This window comes from Phalangium opilio, unplaced genomic scaffold (assembly GCF_054372755.1).
Source record: "Phalangium opilio isolate 3A_F unplaced genomic scaffold, DU_Popi_V2 ptg000021l_1, whole genome shotgun sequence".
Classification (NCBI taxonomy): Eukaryota; Metazoa; Arthropoda; class Arachnida; order Opiliones; family Phalangiidae; genus Phalangium; species Phalangium opilio.
In genome coordinates, this window is record NW_028324153.1 from 2,742,476 (window position 1) to 2,762,416 (window position 19,941).

General features: G+C 43.2%; 1 protein-coding gene across 1 annotated transcript; it reads right to left on the minus strand.

The window, feature by feature from the left end:
* Nucleotides 1–17,617: 17,617 nt before the first annotated feature.
* Nucleotides 17,618–19,361, minus strand: LOC149696460 (uncharacterized protein F54H12.2-like). Its single transcript, XM_089867370.1, has 3 exons — nt 19,210–19,361; nt 19,026–19,164; nt 17,618–18,775 (listed from the first exon to the last, which is right to left on the minus strand). Exons 1-3 carry the CDS (start codon nt 19,359–19,361, stop codon nt 17,618–17,620), a joined length of 1,449 nt encoding a protein of 482 aa, XP_089723496.1.
* Between the last annotated feature and the right edge of the window lie 580 nt (nt 19,362–19,941).

Sequence of the window (19,941 nt, forward strand, 5' to 3'; positions counted from 1 at the left end):
GTTCTAAACAAACTTTAACCTCGTTCAAACGCGAAAATAACACTTAAGAAAATAGAACAGAGCGCGGAGGTTGTGACTAGGGCTGGGAGTATCGAAGATTTTTGGTATCGATACCGGTATCGAGTACTGAATATTGTACTCGATACCGGGTATCGGTATCGGAGAAAAAAATACTCGATACCCAAAGTATCGAGTACTTTTTTTAAAGCGCCACCTATGATAGATTTTGCGTATAATAAGCTTTGTAATTAGTTTTTATTGCTTGGAAAAGCATTGCTGCAATATTTTAACATTTAATTTAAATTTATTTAATCTAATTTTTAAGATGTGATTTAAGTTTAGTTAGCGCTATTCACATAAATTTTCTGAAAGCTAGAATCCTTTTAAGTTTAATATAACAGGTCGAAACGCGTCTAAGTTAAATTTCAGGTCATTTGTATCAATAGGACGAAGGAACTGGCCAAAAAACATACCTCCTCCTATAGAACTTAATATTAATTTTCGGTTACTCCGAATTTTCATCAAAAGTCTCGCTTATATATGTAAATCCAATTCTTTGATCGGGATTCTATAGCACGAGCAGGTTGCGTCGTTTTGTGCGCGATCGAATGGGCTATGGTTGAAGAAGCTACGTCTGACGTCAGTCTACTCTAGGGATGGAGTATAAAGACTAAACTATGTCGACGAGGGAAACATTCACGTGTTAAAATATAAAGCAAATGATTGGCCGCAAGTTTCAAAAAGAAACGTTCCTTCGATTCCAGGGGGAAAAGATAGGGGGATAAAGTACTCGATGCTTCGGATTTTTCGAAAGTACTCGATACCAGTATCGGATCCCAAAAACGGGACTCGATACCGGTATCGAAAGACTGAAGTACTCGATACCAAGTTGGCATCGAGTAGTATCGAACAGCCCTAGTTGTGACTCTTCCTTGAGATACGCCTATGACAAATTCTCCCGTTTGGTGGCGTACGAGCGTTATTTTCGGGAAGAATGAAATCATCAACTACAAATTTGATTGGCTGATACCATTTTAAACACCTCTCGCGCGCTTGAGCGTCTCGAAATGCATGTCAAGCTAAGGCAACGGCAGGAAAATATGGCAGTCCGACACTTTCCCCTATTTATTTTTGATAACCCAGGATTGAGATATAACTGTAAAAGTAGTGTACTAAAGGGAATTTTTGAAGGAAATATCAATTTATTTAAGCCTAATTACCCGAATACCAGGCAAAAAATTTTGGGTACCCACACCGATAACAAACTATTCGTCTAACTTTTAATACCCGACTATTACCCGACAACCATTTTTCGGCTAAGCCTAATTACCCGAATACCCGACAAAAATTCGGGTACACGCCCCGATACCCGATAACAGTATTTTTGATTACCCGAACCCGATTCGAAATTGAAAAATCACTACCCGCACACCCCTAGTTATTAATAAAATAAGAAAAGAAAACAAAATACAAGTCCCATAAGTTTTTTTAACAAGTAAAGTGGCTTACTTATTTTTAACATTGGCCTACCTAATTAATTAAAAAGGTATTTTACGAGTTTTGCAGCATAACATTTCCGAATTCACGCATCATTTTTTTATTGTTCTCCAATTCCTCGGTTTTCGTCTGTAACTGCAAAAAATATCAAAATGAAAGGATGACACGTCACGTCAGCCTATTAAATTTATACTTCTAACTTGACAATTCCGCGGAGAAAATATAAACTATAAGACCATTCAGAACGGGTGGACTAGAATCGAGATACGGCCGGGAGGCGCGTGGTTCTTTTAGGGCAGCGCCTCTCTAGCGCCGCCACCCCGCGACCAAATGACCAATATTGAAACTTGTTCTATTTTGTCAATTTTATGTTGATGAGCGCACCTAAGACCATAGAGCTATCTCAGAAGCCTTAGTGTGACGGCACTCATAGAACCAAAGTGGTAAAAAAACATGGCCGACGCTCACTAAAGAAACTAAGCCCTGGACGTCTCACCTATGCACTGACGTCACAACTGAGACACGAGGCGTGGTTCATTCTGGGCAGCGCCTTTCTAGCGTCACGCCCCGACCAATATTGAAATTTTTTCGACTCAAACCACACAGCCTTAAGGCTTACGAGTCGAATTAAGTTTCGGGACTCTCCCGCTAGGGGCGATCATACCAATAGAAGAACGGGGTCCGTTTTAGCTTACAATTTGTTCAGCTCATCCGTGTTCAATGGTCTGAGATATAAACAACCGAAACATATCAACTTACTTCGTGTTGTAGATCATTAATCTTTGAAGTTAGGCCTGTTAAAAAATAGAGGCAGTTACGCTAAATAATTTATAACCTTGAGTAATTAAGAATCTCCGTTTTTGACTTACTTTGGATTGCAATGTCCTTATCTTCGATTTGCTTATGGAGCCGTGTGACCTCATTTTTAAACCTGACAAAGTACATAAATACTATTAAGGCGCCAAAAAAAAACCGCTATGCTCATGTAAAATCAGTTATTTATAAGCATTTCTATGCATGAAACCGTAACGGTGCGTGTTACTAATTTTAACCATTCGTTCATAAGATACGTTACAAACTGGAGTTTGTCATGAAAAGACGCGGGTCATTATAGATTCTCGTGAAGTGACGCCCGGTGAGGCGCTGCTATCAAAGGCTTAGTAATGCTGACTAAAGCTTTGTCCACATTGAACTCGCGCTCGCGTTTTCGCGCCTTCGCAACAGATCACGAAAAATATTTGCACTTCTGTTCTGATACACGTAAAACGTTACTAATTTTAACCATTCGTTCATAAGATACGTTACAAACTGGAGTTTGTCATGAAGTGACGACTGACGCGGGTCATGATAGATTCTCGCGAAGTGACGCCCGGTGAGGCGCTGCTATCAAAGTCTTAGTAATGCTGACTAAAGCTTTGTCCACATTGAACTCGCGCGCCGCTCGCGTGTTCGCGCCTTCGTCTATTCGCGCCTTCGCAACAGATCACGAAAAACATTTGCACTTCTGTTCTGACACGCAAAACTTTTGCTTTTCCCATTCTGAGAGCCAATAAAGTTTGAGCAATCATTGCGCCATCTCCCTTCTCCAAAGACGTTGTCCAAAAAGAAAAACGAAACTAATCGCCCCAGCCTTTCTCTCGCCTCAAATCTGTCACGTGACCCAAAACTATCTACCACCAAACTCAAAATTCAGTCGTAGTGTGAACGGTCTACCGCCAGAAGTTAAAATTTATAACGTCGGCTGCGTGATTTCCGCCGGCTTTTTTCGGTCGAGTGAGAATCTAGCTTAAATTGGAAGATGGACTACAAAACCGCGTGTAGTCTGCAAATTATCGAACTAGCTCTCGGTAAAGCATGGTTTTCACTTGGCGTAAATCACGACTTTTCGCCCGACGTCAAGCGACAACCGAAAAAAGAAAACATATAGTTACGCTGTACAGAAATTACGTTGAGTGTGGCGATATTAGCTCTCTATTTTTTCGGCCGCGTTCAACGTTAACGCTCTGCGCGAGCCAATCAGCAATAAGCTTGATTCGTGACGTCATTTTCAGCCACGCGTGTTCGTAAGAGGACGTCCGCGGTCCGCCATGTTTTATTTATCTAGTTCCTAATCGAGTCACTTAAAATCCTTGAGAATGCCGAAGTTCAATGCTAAACGTTTTATCATAAGCATATCAAACCACCCGTAAGCGTGAATCGGCGGGAAATTAGCCACAGGCATTGTCTAGGTAAAACTCGCGACACAAGTCTTCCTGGTGGCACAAAAGGGAAACTTTATTCAAATCGCGCAAGGGATGCTACCGGAAGCTTGTGAATAAATACAAGGATTAATATATATCTTAAACTTACCTATTATAAGCTCTACCTCTATTAATGCTTGTAATCATAACAAACATTGTCGTCTGCTAGTGGGGCTAAAACGTGGATTTGAAGGGATGCGGCAACCTACACTTTTATCTTTTGTACTTATCCTATTCATAAGAAACCAGTTGTACTGTGTAGACTTATCACTAAGAGTTCTTCCCATTTTCTTTAAAAATTCGAGATAATTTGCTGTTCCTAACAACTTAAGTCTTAAAAGCCTGTACTAAACCGATTACCGCTGCCATTTATTGCAGAAGCAGACGACTGCTTAGATTATCGCGTTATAAGGTGGTAGGGGGAATCGGGAAGGAGAGATTTGCTTCGTTTTCCCTCTAGGTGGCGTAGAACCTCAAATTTCTCTCTGGCGCCCCTGTACAATGGTGATTACCCGTGGTTTTATTGTGAATTCACGCTTACGGGTGGTTTGATATGCTTATGGTTTTATCGAAGAGGTTCGGAACCATCCTTATCTTTATGATATGGGACACAAATATTATCAAAAAGACCAAACAAGAAAGGCAATAGATGGGCCGCAATTAGTGCAATGTTCAGTTTATCTGGTGAGCCTTAATTGGTTCTGTTACACGCGGGAGCTACGCCAAGTGAAAACGCTATAACGCTGCCGCTGGGCGACAACTTAAAAAACGTATCTGACATTTGACGCAAAAGCAATTTTTTTTCGGTCAAGTAAAAACCATGCTTTAAGCTCTAGCATTACGAAGTGTCATACTTAATCATATAAACTTATGTTTTAAGCCATTATTTCACTTTTCAGGTATTTAAAGGGGCTGGCCGGAGCTGTTGGGGTTGAAGGGGGAGTCAAACTGTTGGTTAGCATATAGAGCTATTTCAGAGGGGGTAATGGCTACGTCACCAATGCTATTTGCCCATAGAGAAAACCCTCATAAAATGGCCGGCCGCCCTACACTCAAAGGCAGGCCCAATTTTCGTAGCAGACGAAATTTTTCCCCCACTGAAATAGCTCTATTGTTTACCCGCCCACCGCGACGGTGGCGCCATTTCTTATGGCCAAAGAGCTGGGTGTTTTCCCCCTGAACTAAGGGTGGTCTCCCCCCAACAGCGCCGCCAAGCCCCTTTAAAAGCCAATTACTTTCTTACTATATATAAAAAACCCCAAGCTACAATCAACCTAAAACAAATTCATGTTTTCTAAAATCCATTATATTAAATATCATCAATTTCAAACTCATTAATTTTATGAATTCCGATTCAAATTAAGATATTAAGATAAAGCGCACTTACTCGGCAATCTTTCTTTCCTTTTCTTTTCGAATGATATCCAATTCTTCCATAAGTATCTTGACTCTTTATTTAATTAAAGAAATATTTTAATTAATGTATAACGCTTAGATGAAACTAGAAGCTAATGTCATTTGAATTCCTGTGCATGAAGTCAGGGTTGGCAGGTTTTCCCCAGTGCCGGTTTTAACCACGGTTTAAACCGGTTAAAACCGTCCTGGGAAAAACCTATTTTCCCTAGTTTTTTCCAGTGGCGGACTAGTATTAAACTTTTCCTTTCCAAAAAAGAAAGACAAGGCGCGTTTTATCGTTTCAGACCCTTAGTTTTGTAAGATTTTTTAGTCTTACTTTTAGTTTTGGAAAACTGAACTTTCAATATAGTTAATAGACCATCCTGGGATATAGGATGTCTTATGTCTGGGTTGTAAATGTAAGACAGTTTTAACAGATTTTCTCGCCGTAGATGGTTTTGACCAGTTACAACCGGTCAAAAGGTGGGGAAAAAACTACTTTTTCCCACTTTTCCCCACTGTTCCTGGGAAAAACCCAACCCTGTGTGAAGAACATATTAAACACTCAGATGGACTGGAATAATAATGGCATCGGCTGTCAGCAGCGCCCCTAGCGGGAGAGTCTCGTAACTTAATTCGACTCCTATGTCTTTAGTTATGGCCATGGTTTTAATGGAAAAAGTTTAAATATCGGTCGCGGCGCGGCGCAGCGCTAGAGAGGTGCTGCCCTAAAAGAAGCACGCGCCACCCGTATCTCCATTCCAGTCCATCCGTCTTTAATGGTCTTAGGGCAGACTCGGGGTTCGGACAAAATCTTTATATGGAAAATCCCCCACTTTTCACGCAGCTTATCCCTGACGGCCCATATTTATTTAGCATTTCTCGAAGCAATCGTAGTATGACATACCAAACGAAATCCCTGACCTATCCCCGACTTTTTTTTAAAAAAAAACAGCTTTAAATCCCTGACTTTTCCCCCATTTTTTCATATCCCTGACTTATCCAGGTTCTGTACGAACCCTGGAACTAACTTAAAATCTTTCTATAATCTACAATTATGTCCGTACAAACTTACTGAGTTTGAAGTTCTTCAATATGGGAATCTTTAACACGAATTTGTCGTGCTTGAGACCTTACTTCTTCGTGTAACATTGAACTTTGCTTCTCAAGCGAAGCCCGCTTTCCAACGCTATCTTCTAATTCATGAATTAAACGTGCCAACTAGAATTAAGAAAAACAAAGCGTATAGTTGAACTGGATAGTTAACTCCGTGCTGACGTCCCCTTAGAATAGAAATCGATAGTTGAAAGTTGAGGGTATAGATAATTTTGAATTCGAGTGGTCGCGCCACCCCGCGACCAAATGACCAATATTGAAACTTGTTCTATTTTGTCAATTTTATGTTGATGAGCGCACCTAAGACCACAAAGCTATCTCAGAAGCCTTAGTGTGACGGCACTCGTAGAACCAAAGCGGTAAAAAAACAGGGCCGCCGCTCACTGAAGAAACTAAGCCTTGGACGTCTCACCTAGGCACTGACGTCACAACTGAGACACGAGGCGTGGTTCATTCAGGGCAGCTCCTTTCGAGCGTCACGCCCCGACCAATATTGAAATTTTTTTCGACTCAAACCATAACATAAGGCTTATGAGTCGAAATAAGTTTCGGGACTCTCCCGCTAGGGGCGATCATACCAATAGAAGAACGGGGTCCGTTTTAGCTTACAATTTGTCCAGTTCATCCGTTTTCAATGGTCTTAGATATAAACAACCGAAACATATCAACTTACTTCGTGTTCTAGTTGATTGTTCTTCGAAGTAATACCTGTTAAAAAAGAAATACAGTTACGCTAAATAATTGATAACCTTGAGTAGTTAAGAATCTCCCTTTTTGACTTACTTTTGATAAGGCTTCGATTTCATTCCGGAGCTGTCTGCCCGCATTTTCAAACGTGACAAAGTACGCAAATACTATTAAGGCGCCAAACAAAAAAACCCCTATGCTCATTTAAAATCAGTTTTTTTAGAAGCATTTCTATGCATGACACCGTAACGGTGCGTGTTACTAATTTTAACCATTCGTTCATAAGATACGTTACAAACTGGAGTTTGTCACGAAGTGACGCGGGTCATGATAGATTCTCGCGAAGTGACGCCCGGTGAGGCGCTGCTATCAAAGGCTTAGTAATGCTGACTTAACCTTTGTCCACATTGAACTCGCGCGCCGCTCGCGTGTTCGCGCCTTCGTCTATTCGCGCCTTCGCAACAGATCACGAAAAACATTTGCACTTCTCTTCTTATACACGAAAAACATTTGCTTTTCCCATTCTGAGAGCCAATAAAGTTTGAGCAATCATTGCGCCATCTCCCTTCTCCAACGACGTTGTCCAAAGAGAAAAACGAAAATAATGGCCCCAGCCTTCCTCTCCCCTCAAATCTGTCACGTGACCCAAAACTATCTACCACCAAACTCAAAATTCAGTCGTAGTGTGAACGGTCTACCGCCAGAAGTTAAAATTTATACCGTCGCCCGCGTGATTTCCGCCGGCTTTTTTCGGTCGAGTGAGAATCTAGCTTAAATTGGAACGATGGACTACAAAACCGCGTGTAGTCTGCAAATTCTCGAAATAGCTCTCGGTAAAGCATGGTTTTCACTTGGCGTAAATCACGACATTTCGCCCGACGTCAAGCGACAACCGAAAAAAGAAAACATATAGTTACGCTGGACAGAGATTACGTTGAGTGTTGCGATATTAGCTCTCTATTTTTTCGGCCGCGTTCAACGTTAACGCTCTGCACGAGCCAATCAGCAATAAGCTTGATTCGTGACGTCATTTTCAGCCACGCGCGTTCGTAAGAGGACGTCCGCGGTCCGCCATGTATTTATTTATCTAGTTCCTGATCGAGTCACTTAAAATCCTTGAGAATGCCGAAGTTCAATGCTAAACGTTTTATCATAGGCATATCAAACCACCCGTAAGCGTGAATCGGCGGGAAATTAGCCACAGGCATTGTCTAGGTAAAACTCGCGACACAAGTCTTCCTGGTGGCACAAAAGGGAAACTTTATTCAAATCTTGCAAGGGATGCTACCGGAAGCTTGTGAATAAATACAAGGATTAATATATATCTTAAACTTACCTATTATAAGCTCTACCTCTATTAATACTTGTAATCATAACAAACATTGTCGTCTGCTAGTGGGGCTAAAACGTGGATTTGAAGGGATGCGGCAACCTACACTTTTATCTTTTGTACTTATCGTATTCATAAGAAACCAGTTGTACTGTGTACACTTATCACTAAGAGTTCTTCCCATTTTCTTTAAAAATTCGAGATAATTTGCTGTTCCTAACAACTTAAGTCTTAAAAGCCCGTACTAAACCGATTACCGCTGCCATTTTTTGCAGAAGCAAACGACTGCTTAGATTTCCGCGTTATAAGGTGGTAGGGGGAATCGGGAAGGAGAGATTTGCTTCGTTTTCCCTCTAGGTGGCGTAGAACCTCAAATTTCTCTCTGGCGCCCCTGTACAATGGTGATTACCCGTGGTATTATTGTGAATTCACGCTTACGGGTGGTTTGATATGCTTATGGTTTTATCGAAGAGGTTCGGAACCATCCTTATCTTTATGATATGGGACACAAATATTATTAAAAAGACCAAAAAAGAAAGGCAATAGATGGGCCGCAATTAGTGCAATGTTCAGTTTATCTGGTGAGCCTTAATTGGTTCTGTTACACGCGGGAGCTACGCCAAGTGAAAACGCTATAACGCTGCCGCTGGGCGACAACTTAAAAAACGTATCTGACATTTGACGCAAAAGCAATTTTTTTTCGGTCAAGTGAAAACCTTGCTTTAAGCTCTAGCATTACGAAGTATAGGAAGTGTCATACTTAATCATATAAACTTATGTTTTAAGCCATTATTTCACTTTTCAGGTATTTAAAGGGGCTGGCCGGAGCTGTTGGGGTTGAAGGGGGAGTCAAACTGTTGGTTAGCATATAGAGCTATTTCAGAGGGGGTAATGGCTACGTCACCAATGCTATTTGCCCATAGAGAAAACCCTCATAAAATGGCCGGCCGCCCTACACTCAAAGGCAGGCCCAATTTTCGTAGCAGACGAAATTTTTCCCCCACTGAAATAGCTCTATTGCTTACCCGCCCACCGCGACGGTGGCGCCATTTCTTATGGCCAAAGAGCTGGGTGTTTTCCCCCTGAACTAAGGGTGGTCTCTCGCCAACAGCGCCGCCAAGCCCCTTTAAAAGCCAATTACTTTCTAACTATATATAAAAAAACCCCCAAGCTACAATCAACCTAATGCAAATTGATGTTTACTAAAATCCATTATATTAAATATCAGAATAGTAAGCCTCGATACCCGCGGGCAGCGCAGGGGGGATGAATTCATTTCCCCCATGGTTTATACCCGCGAAGGGGGGACGAATTTTTGCCCCCATGCCTCCACCCCCGGAGGGGGTTGGTGTGTCTCCCCCCTCACCTCCTCCCCCCGAAGGGTGGAGGTTGTTCTCCTCTACATGAGTGTATGCTGTCTCTTTCCGCTTAGTCCCTTTTTATTCAGCCTTTCACTTTCTCTTTATATTTTATGCCAGCCCGATACCCGCAAGAGCGCTGTGAAGGCTGGAGAGTTTTTTTTCTTACCATCTCTCTCTCTTGGTTCCCTCCTGACTTTCACCGTCTCTTTCACTTTGACCGTTATTTTTACACTTGCGAATGTACAAGCCTAGCAGCGCGCATTTTATCTCTCTCTTGTATATAGGTCAACTCCGTATAGTACTGAAATGTTATAGGAATTCCTCTCTTGGGTCCCTCTGTCCGATCCACGTACAAGGCGGGGGAATACACGTACAAGCCGGGGAACTTCCATCGCTCCTTCTATCTCTCTCCCAACGTTTTTTTTAAAGCGGGGCATTTTTTAACTTTTGCGCTCGCGCTATGTGTGTATAAATCAAGAGGCATTAAATATTTTATCCATGTTTTATTTTTTTACATAAAGTATATTTTCTAGTAAAGTATTAATATTACGGATGCGTTCATTAAAATAAAATTTATCGATATAATAATAGTTAAAACGATCCTCGTAAGGTATTTTATATATTACGGTAAAAGGGCAAAAAGTAACTTTTTTTCACCATTGTAAGAGTCTTTTAGCTTCGTCTTTTTCTTGATAAGACAGATATAGTCCTCGTTTTCCGAAGTAACGTCTACTTCGATAGGCACATTGAGCGTCCGTTTTCCAAGAATGAATGGACAGTCAGGGTACAATTGTCTATGTTTATTGCGTACCGATTCCGAGGCTGTCCATACTTGAAGAGTGCCGTGGCAAAAGAAACATCTGAAGGTATGGTCCGTGTGGACTAGCGTTTGTTGCCCGAAAATGTATGGACAGTCTGGGTACAATTGTCTATGTTTATCGTTTACAGATTCCGAATTTGTCCATACTTGAAGAGTACGTGGCAAAAGAAACATCTGAAGGTATCTCTACGGTCTAAATAAAACCCGTCTCGCGCTAGTTCGGCGGCATCAACGTAAAGCGATGTCCACGATTGGAAAGTTTTTAAACGGGCTTCTTCCGAATTCATGCCGTATTCAACATCTCGCGGTTCTTGGGGTCGCTGAAAATTTCTTGGACGTAGGTATCAAAAATTGCCTTTTGAATGACAGACTTTGGAATGCGAAACTCCATATAATCAGAGCGGGCGTTGGGTGGTACGTCGTGACCCTTGCCGTCTTCGATCGGTACGTTGTTTGTTGGAAGTCCGCGGATGAAGGGACAACTAGGAAAATGACGTTTGTGATCTTCGTGCACAGAATCCCGAATTTTCCAATCGTTTAATATACCGTGACAAAAATAACACTCTACGGTATCGTGACCATACGTATATAAATAAAAAAATCCGTCTCAAGCTAGATCTCGGGGATTTGTATACGGACCCTTCCAGCGATGGAAACTTTCACGCCTTTTCGCCTCGGTGTTCATACTAGTTATGAAACCCAACGATCTTTTCCGTTTGCTTATATAATTCAACGTGTACAAACCCCCCTAGCGGCTAAAATAATTCATGCCTAGACCCGTTCGCCTCTCACCTTCCACCCCCCACTAAACTTTAACTAGAACCAAACTCAAAATATATCAAGAGCTGACCCTCATTCCACCCCCATGCCACCAAACTAAACCTATAACAAGAACTAGAACTGCCCCCACCCTCTCTCTCCCCTATCAATCATGCCCAGACTTGTCAGCCAGCCCCGCAGACGTTCTTTGTATACAAAGTTGTTTACGGCATTCGAACCAAATGGATCCTGTTGCAACGGCTCATGGAGAGAGAACGCGAGAGAGAACGCAAGAGATAACAATAAAACAACTTTAGTTTATTACGCCATTAGACCGAATGCGTCTTTTACATTGTTAAGATAAGGTATATATACATAATTTAAAAAACATGTGAGAAGGTTAAAACATAGGCAACATATTAGTAGATTATTTTTTTCCATTATTGGAGGAGTTCCAACACCTCCCTTTTAAGTAAAATTGTAGGACTTCTGGCGGGGATCCATAATGATTCGCTCGGGCATCTTCTTTACTCTTCCTGACCGCCGCACTTCCTCATCCTCGGTGTCTGCGTCTGGTATGTTGAACCGTACATGGCGTTCGGGAGCGGGCACTGTGGTCCCAGCAGGAACTCGGTCGGGATCTACTCTTCGGTCTGGGATGGGTAGATCGAATGTGTCCATGAATACCGAGTAGGGATTTCCCTTTGGATCGTTGTTCAGACGGTGGTAAAGTTGATTGGCATGGAACTTCTTATGGGTGGCATCATCCATAAGAACATCATAAACTACGCCTTTGACAGTTTGAATTCTCCCTGGATACCACGTCTTTGACTGGTGTTGCCGAGCATAGACTAGGTCTCCGACTTTGAAGGTGCGTCGTTGAGCTCCATGATGACGGTTGAATTGTCGTTCCATGGTTGGATTGCGTTCGGATGACGGAGAGACCGGAGGATGTAGAAGGTCTAGCTCTGTACGGAGTGTTCGACCCAAGAACAGTTCTGCAGGGCTTTTCTGGTCTATACTGTAGTTAGGGGTTGAGCGATAGGACAGCAGGAAGACGTCTAGCATGTAAGGGACATCTCCTTCGCCCTTGAGTTTCTCTAGCGCCCTCTTGAAGGTGTCCACGAAACGCTCCGCCTGCCCATTAGATTGTGGATGGTAGGGCGGGGAGAAGATATGCTGGATTCCTTTGCGGGAACAGAACGAGGCGAAGTCGCGTGACGTAAACTGGGTTCCATTATCGCTCACCAGTGCTTCCGGATAACCATAGCGTGCGAAAAGATTATTCAGGACAGATATGGTGGCGGATGAAGTGGTGGTTTTTATGTCGAAAATCTCGGGATACTTGCTATAGGCATCGACGACTATAAGATACTGGTGGCCGTTATGGGGACCGGCGTAGTCGATGTGTATCCTCTGCCAGGCCTTCACGGCTTTCGGCCAGGAATGCAACAGAGTCTTGACAAGCAACTTTGCTGCAGAGCGACATTTGGAACATTTGTTCATGAAGTCTTCAATTTGAGCGTCCAGAAAAGGCCAGTATGCGTGAGCGCGAGCCAAAGATTTCATCCTACTGGTCCCAGGATGTCCTCGGTGAAGTAGTTTCAGAACTGTTGCTCGTAATGGATAAGGTATTACCACTCTATTTTGTAGAAGCACGCAACCCTGCTCGATAGTAAGCAGGTCCTTCCTTCTGTGGAACTGTTCGAGGGCAGTTGCCTCTGGTGTCGCTCGGAGATTCTTTAAGGTCGGCCACCCATTCCGAATATACCCGACGACTTTCTGTAAGACTGGATCCGCACGAGCAGAGGATTGAATGTCATGGAAGGTGACTGGAAGCTGTCGGACTATGGCCTCCACATCGTCTGTGACTTGAAGACTTGCGAGTACGATGTCATCGTCCGGAGAGGAATGTGACGAGATAAGTCTGGACAGGGCGTCTGCCTGCCCGAAAGAGGTAGTCTTGCGATATTCTATCTTGAAGTCATAGGCGATAAGAATGAGTGCCCAGCGTTGAAGACGGTTAGCAGTATGTACCGGTACGCCTTTCTTGCTTCCAAAGATTGCTAACAGCGGTTTATGGTCCGTGAGCAGAGTAAAGCGGCGCCCATAGAGCATTTTGTGGAACTTCTTGACCGCGAAGGTAAGCGCGAGACCTTCCTTCTCGATTTGACTATAGTTCTTCTCCGCCGGGGTCAATACCCGGGATACATGAGCTACAGCTTGAATTGACCCATAGCCCCAAGTCCATAATCGGAGGCATCAGCAGCGACAATGATGTCCAGTGTAGGATCATAATGCGTTAAAAGGAGATCTGATTGAAGCGTCATCTTCAGTTCCTCGAAGGCATGCTGACATTTAGGTGTCCAAGACCAAGTCCGTTTGGATTCCAATAATTCGTCCAGTGGTTGTCTCATGAAACGCATATTATTAACGAAGACCTGGTAATAGTTTACCATTCCCAAAAATGAACGTAACGTTGGCAGGTCAACTGGTGCTGGCATGTGGACAATAGCCTTGATCTTCTCGGGGTCGGGTCGTCGACCAGCGCTATCAATGATAAATCCCAGATATTTTATTTGTGTCATGAATAGTTTACATTTCTCGAGGCGAAGGCGGAATCCATAGTCTTTAATACGGGAGAGTACTTCTTTGAGGTGTCGCTGGTGATCTTCGAAGTTACGGCTGACAATGATTATATCATCGAGGTAAGCGGTTGCGAATTCAAGTCCAGCAAGCATTTGGTCCATTATGGTTTGGAAAATTCCCGGAGCGGATTTCACCCCAAACGGAAGTCTCTGATATTGGAAGTTTCCCAGATGAGTGGAAATGGTACAAAGCGGTTTAGAAACGTCGTCCAGTTCTACTTGTAAGTATGCTTCAGATAGATCCAATTGGGAGAAAAGTTTTCCCCCGTTGAGCGTCGCAAATATGTCTTCCGGCAACGGTAATGGGTGTTGATTGAGTTCTATGGTCTCATTCAGGCCGGTGGAAAAATCTGCGCAAAGACGGGTGGTGCCGTTAGGTTTTCTTACGCTTACGATTGGTGCTGCCCAATCAGTGTGCTCGACGGCTTTCAGGACATTTGACTCTTCCAGGCGTTTGATCTCCATTTCGATAGTTTTGCGAGCAGCGAACGGAATTGGCCTGGCTCTTCGGTATACTGGAGTGCTTCCGGGTTTGAGAGTAAGGCGGGCTTTCGCTTTAGTACACAGCCCCAAACCGTCCTCAAAGACATCCGGGAACTCATCCTTCAGCGTCGCAATGCAGTCTGCTTCTCTTAATCTGTGAGGCGTTCCAGGTGAGGCGGTACAGAGATTAATGGCTTGAGTACCGAGTCGGGAGCATTGTCGTAAGCTATCCAGAAGACCGAAGAAATACAGGGTTTCCACTCCCAGTAGGTTTAGGGATCCGTCTTTTGCCAAGTAGAAGCTGTGTTGAATTTCTGCTGGTCCCAGTTTAAATTTTGCCGTTGCTTTCCCAAGGAATGTAGTGCTTGATCCATCGAATAGCACTCCTTGCTCGCTGCAAGGGGTTAATTTCGGCTTACCAATTCGTTCGTAAGTCGCCTCATTGATAATGTTGCCTTCCGCTCCTTTGTCCAAGTAGAAAACTACGGGAACGTCGTTAACCAAGAATTCCCCAGTTATGAGTTTCGAAGGTCGCATGGAATTCAGGCTGACTGTATTTATCTGGTTTCCGGTGTCCGGATACTCGTTTCTGATTTTCGCATTGACTAGCGACGTGACCTGTTCGAGAGCATTTATGGCATTCAGTCTTAGCGTGCGTGCATTCCCTGACCCAGTGTATCTCTCCGCATCGAAAACAGGCGTATGGCGGCGGTTTCGAAGATCTTTGAGATGACTTGGCTCTCCGCTTCTCGGGAGATCTAGAAGGATGCCGTACAGAAGTCTTCCGACGACGGAAGCTGTTGATCGGCGTGGCCTTTGCTTGGAAAACCGTCTGTTCAGTCTTCGTAGCGACGATGGTCAGGACTTCGTCAATGACATTCTTGAGTTCAATGTTGGCCTCGGTATTTAATCGTTGCAGGATTCTGGTTCGTATGGATTCATCTTCTGGTCGGGATAATCCACATAGGGAAACCAGAATTCCGAATTGATCTTCGGTCAAATCGGAGAAATTGAAACGCTTTAGAAGTAGTTTAACGCGATTAAAATACGGGCCATAATCTTCATCCAAGTGACGCTGGATCCGCATTAGGTTGAATTTTTCTATGAAGAGTGTCTGTTTCTTCCCGAAAAGTTTCTTGAGGTTCTCTACTGTCGTTGCATACGGGTAGTCGGTTGGCTCTTTGGGCATACAGGACCGATAATACTCGCTGAAGGCTTCGTTAGACAGTTTCGAGACCAGATACTTGACTTTGGCAACGTCGGTCAGATTTGGGACACTAATATCCACGAGATAGTCAAACCTCTTCAGCCATTGTTCCAATTTGTCGCCATCGTTTTCATCAGGCTCGAAGATTGGAATGTCAAGGCAAGCTATCGTGGATGTGGGTGCTGGAGTCGAGGTTGACGGACCGGCGGTTCCTGTTGTCTGGAGTAGAAGATCAATGATCCTTTGGTTCTGCTTCTGGGACGCTATTTGCTGCTGCATAAACGCGTTCAACACGTCTCCCAGAGCGGACGAGGAGGAGGCCTCGGAGGATCCGCTTTCCTGCTTTGGCATGGTCCCGGAATCGGTATCGCGACATTACCCGAAGTCCGTAACGCGACTATACCCGAAGACCGTAAAGTGACATCCCACTTCTGACACCACTGTTGTAACGACTCATGGAGAGAGAACGCAAGAGATAACAATAAAACAACTTTAGTTTATTAGGCCATTAGACCGAATGCGTCTTTTACATTGTTAAGATAAGGTATATATACATAATTAAAAAAACATGTGAGAAGGTTAAAACATAGGCAACATATTAGTAGATTATTTTTTTCCATTATTGGAGGAGTTCAAACAGATCCCCAAAGATTAAAGATAATTCGTGCCCAGACTCGTTCGCCATCCCCGCTATGAGCCCCCTCCCCCCTTTACAAATGTTGTTTACGTCACTCGTCTGCAAATAACACGACCAGACATGTTCTCCCCCTTCAGAGAATCTGTTTTCAAACTGTAATATGTGTATGTTGAAAAATAAAATCATTTTTAAAGAAAAAAATACATTTATTCATTTTTTACATGTAAATTTCATTAAGGATGTCTAGATTGCACGAAATATTAATTTCGGCCTTGTTAGAGTGCGACCATAAGGCGTAAATTAAAGCCTTGTCAAAGGCGCAAGCCGCTCGGTGCTCACCGACGGGGTGTGGGTACAAGCACCGTACGGGACACTTAGTGGCTTTCGGACACTTGAAGTCGTTCAAGTCGTGAACCGTTCTGTTGAGACGGTCCGAGAGAATGGCGACTTTTTCGTCACCCTTTGAAAAGATTAGGTCGACCTCCTGTAGACCGGCGGCGAGGCATTCGTCGATTTTGGCGTAAGAGGTTAGGCCAGCATTCCAGTCCAATCGGTGCAGATTACGCGAGACCCACTGGTTTTGTCGTTGTTTTGAAATCGAGACCTGGGATTTATTGTACGGTGGCGCGAATGTCCAGGAAACGGTTGCAGGCTTGGCCTCGATGGTTGTTAGGGCCATTTCTTTCACGATAATGTCCGTGCTGCCATCACTACGAGTGCATCCGTTCAGGTATTCTAACTCAATAACGGCGGACTTCATAAAAACTAGCAGCGAGTTTGTGTATGACTGTTTAAAACCGAACCGGGAGTAGATCTGAATCCTCTAACGACCGTACGGCTTCTTTTTTAAGAGATTGGTTGACGTCATAACGCGGACTAATACCGAGTCGGGATTGGATACGAGAATTCACGGGGGGTGTGTTTCTCTTATAGAGGCTGGAACGGCTGACGTCATAACACGGTCTAATACCGAGTTGGGATTGGATAAGAGAATTCAGTGGGAGGGCGTGGTTCTCTTATAGAGGTTGGAAATGATGACGTCATTCATCCACGGATCCCTCTTAAATTTCTTGAAAAACATGTTTGTGCTTCTTCTCCTCGTTCTGTGCATAATGTATACAACGCAGTATATACCGCAAGCGGAACTGTCGGGGGGCTGCAAAGCCCTTCTATTATAGTTTATTTTCGTAGAATTTTCTCTCATAAATGTTTTTATATCTTCTGTCAAGGGACCCAAGCCCAAGGAATCAAAATAGTAACATTGTTTATTCCCATCGATATAAAGACAAATCCAATGACTACCGTTTCCTTTGTGATTATCTAGATTTATAACAATGGAAGCCGGGTATCGAAGGATATATTTGGGTAGAACATCGCACGGGTATACGCCCATGAATCCGCGGGTGTATCTCAAAACCCTTCTTATGGTTGAAGCGTTCATGGTGAATCTACAACGACGGTCCTATTATGATCTATGAGCAATAAACTTTGAAACTCTGAATAAACGATCAAGCTCAGCGTTTCGGGTACAGGTTCTTCGAACCCGAGTTCAAGTCGCAATTGTCCTTGTCGTATAGGGTTGTAATGATTTATATCTGACGCGGTACCATCTTGAGTCAAATCAAAACAGTAATGCGTATAGCTTTTGGGATACTTCTTCATAGATATTTCGTTACCATCGTCTTTGTAATGAGTACCAGATCCGGTAAACAGAGAATAATATGATCTAGTGTAAAGACCCTTTTTGAAATTTGGTCGCAAAGGCTTAGCGAGTACTTGTTCCGAACCGATAATCGGATTAATATAATTCACGTTAAAGTTTTGGAAGTCGAAAGGGTTCCAACTCAATTTGCCGTTATATGAGTTATGAGTTACTAAACCCGCTGTTAATCTGTTTGGTAAAACCCCTAAATATATGTTATCTATAGTAGTTTTTTGAATATTTGCCGAAATGGTAAAAACTTTCACTTCTGTCCTAGTTAATGGGTATTTAGTCGTGGCTTTAGTCCAAGCCGATACTCGAGGGGTTACTCTCACTTTACGAATATATAAACCTACTTCGAGTATTTCGTGCTTGTACCATACGCCACCTGGGGGAGGAGCTCCGAGCAAAACAAAACCAAGTCTATTTCGGGTCATCCTGACTCTAAGGCTGTCGCCATTGGGTATGAATTTTGAAACGTTAAACAGATCAGCGTGCAAGGCCCCGTACATTTCAATCTGTTTCGAACCCTTTGCTAACTCTTTCCTAACAAGATGTCCCTGGTTTTCAGTTGCAGAAGCCGTTTTCCCTGCCGTATCTTTATGCCATAAAGAAGAAGTTAAATGAGATTTTTTCGCGTCTCCTCCATAGTTTAGCAATGTTTCTAGGTAGGCTTTGAAGGCGTAGTTTCCGGTTGAAGATGAAATAGGCGTATCATTGGCGGTTACTTCTACCGTATCCCAGAGCGAGTGTAAAAAATTGTTGATGGGTCCTACGTTATCGGTATCATCGATATCTGTACCGTCCGTATGTATTATTTTAGCTCGAACATAAAGCATAGTTAGAGAGGCGTCAATATATTCTTCGCCATTTCCGGGAACGTAAAATTCAATCTGAGAGTCTCCATCCAAAACCGAAATAGGTCGATAGCAAACATACTAGGCCGATTCTACCTAAGTTTGAATCGGTACAGATTCGAAAAAATCCAGCTCAGATATTGTCGCTTGAAACATGTTTAGGAGAATATGTCGTGTCGTCTTGACCTCTAGGGTATACGACGACGAACTGGCTTTATTTTCCGGGTAGTCGCTCGTTTTATACCTTTTTTACTTTGAGCCCGTTTTCGTTTCAAAGGTTTTTTACGTCTGCGACGTTTCCCCCTGCCCCATGCTGAGTTCTAATATTATCTAAAGTTTCCGTTACTCTTTTCTTAGCAGCCTCTTTAATATCCTTGCCCGATACTACGTCACTGAAAATTTTGGTCCCTGTACTAACAGCTTTTCTGCCGAGAAATTTGGCACCGCTTGTAAGCAAAGGCCTAACAAACCTTACCAATCCGGAAATAAAGGATCCTATCCCGTGCCCTTTCAAATTAGGGTTATTTCCTATATAATACCCTCCGGTTCGGGTTCCAGCTTGGTTATTGTAATATTGCTTGTAGCAACATTCTCGCCTTTCTAAGACGTCGGGCTTAGGCATCGCAAGTGTAGTTTAACCGTTAAGCTCCCGTATTCAAATGGCGCCGGTTCCCCCAAACTATTCCTTATATTAACTTCGATGATATCAAAGTAATTTTTACCAACGGGTACGTAATGAGGATTGGTAAAGGTTTGAAATATTTGAGACCCCTATGGTTTCTTGGCATCAACCGAAACGATCCGCAGTAAAGGAACCGAGTGGTCGCCTACAATCTGATCGCTAGCGATATTTAAATAGATAAATAACTGGTCCGGAACGGGGTAATTCAAATTAGAGGGCCTTTCGCTACGACCGATACATTCGCTAGCTTCTTCGTATCCCAGAATTTCGGCAACGGTTTTTTCGAATTTTAAATAAGGGTTCAATAATTTTTCAGATTGTATTATAGTAACGTGTCCTGTTACGTTATCGTAAATCAACCGCAATGTTGGGCCATTTTTGTCGAACGAATTAATTATGACGTTTATTAAATGTTCTATAGACTTGTAAAGGCCCGGGGGAACACTGGGCATAACTAGGGTTTCCCTCCTAGCGTCTTTACTTTTTCTGTCTTTTCTTTCCATCGACTACATCCCCAACG

Excerpts from the sequence above, each read along its gene's own strand:
- LOC149696460 (XM_089867370.1), bottom strand. The coding sequence starts at position 19,361 with ATGCCTAAGCCCGACGTCTTAGAAAGGCGAGAATGTTGCTACAAGCAA. Across the intron at positions 19,165-19,209 it reads TTTATTTCCGGATTGGTAAG|AAAAGCTGTTAGTACAGGGA; the intron begins GTTTGTTAGGCC and ends ATTTCTCGGCAG. Across the intron at positions 18,776-19,025 it reads CAGGGGGAAACGTCGCAGAC|ATTGAATTTTACGTTCCCGG; the intron begins GTAAAAAACCTT and ends GGAGACTCTCAG.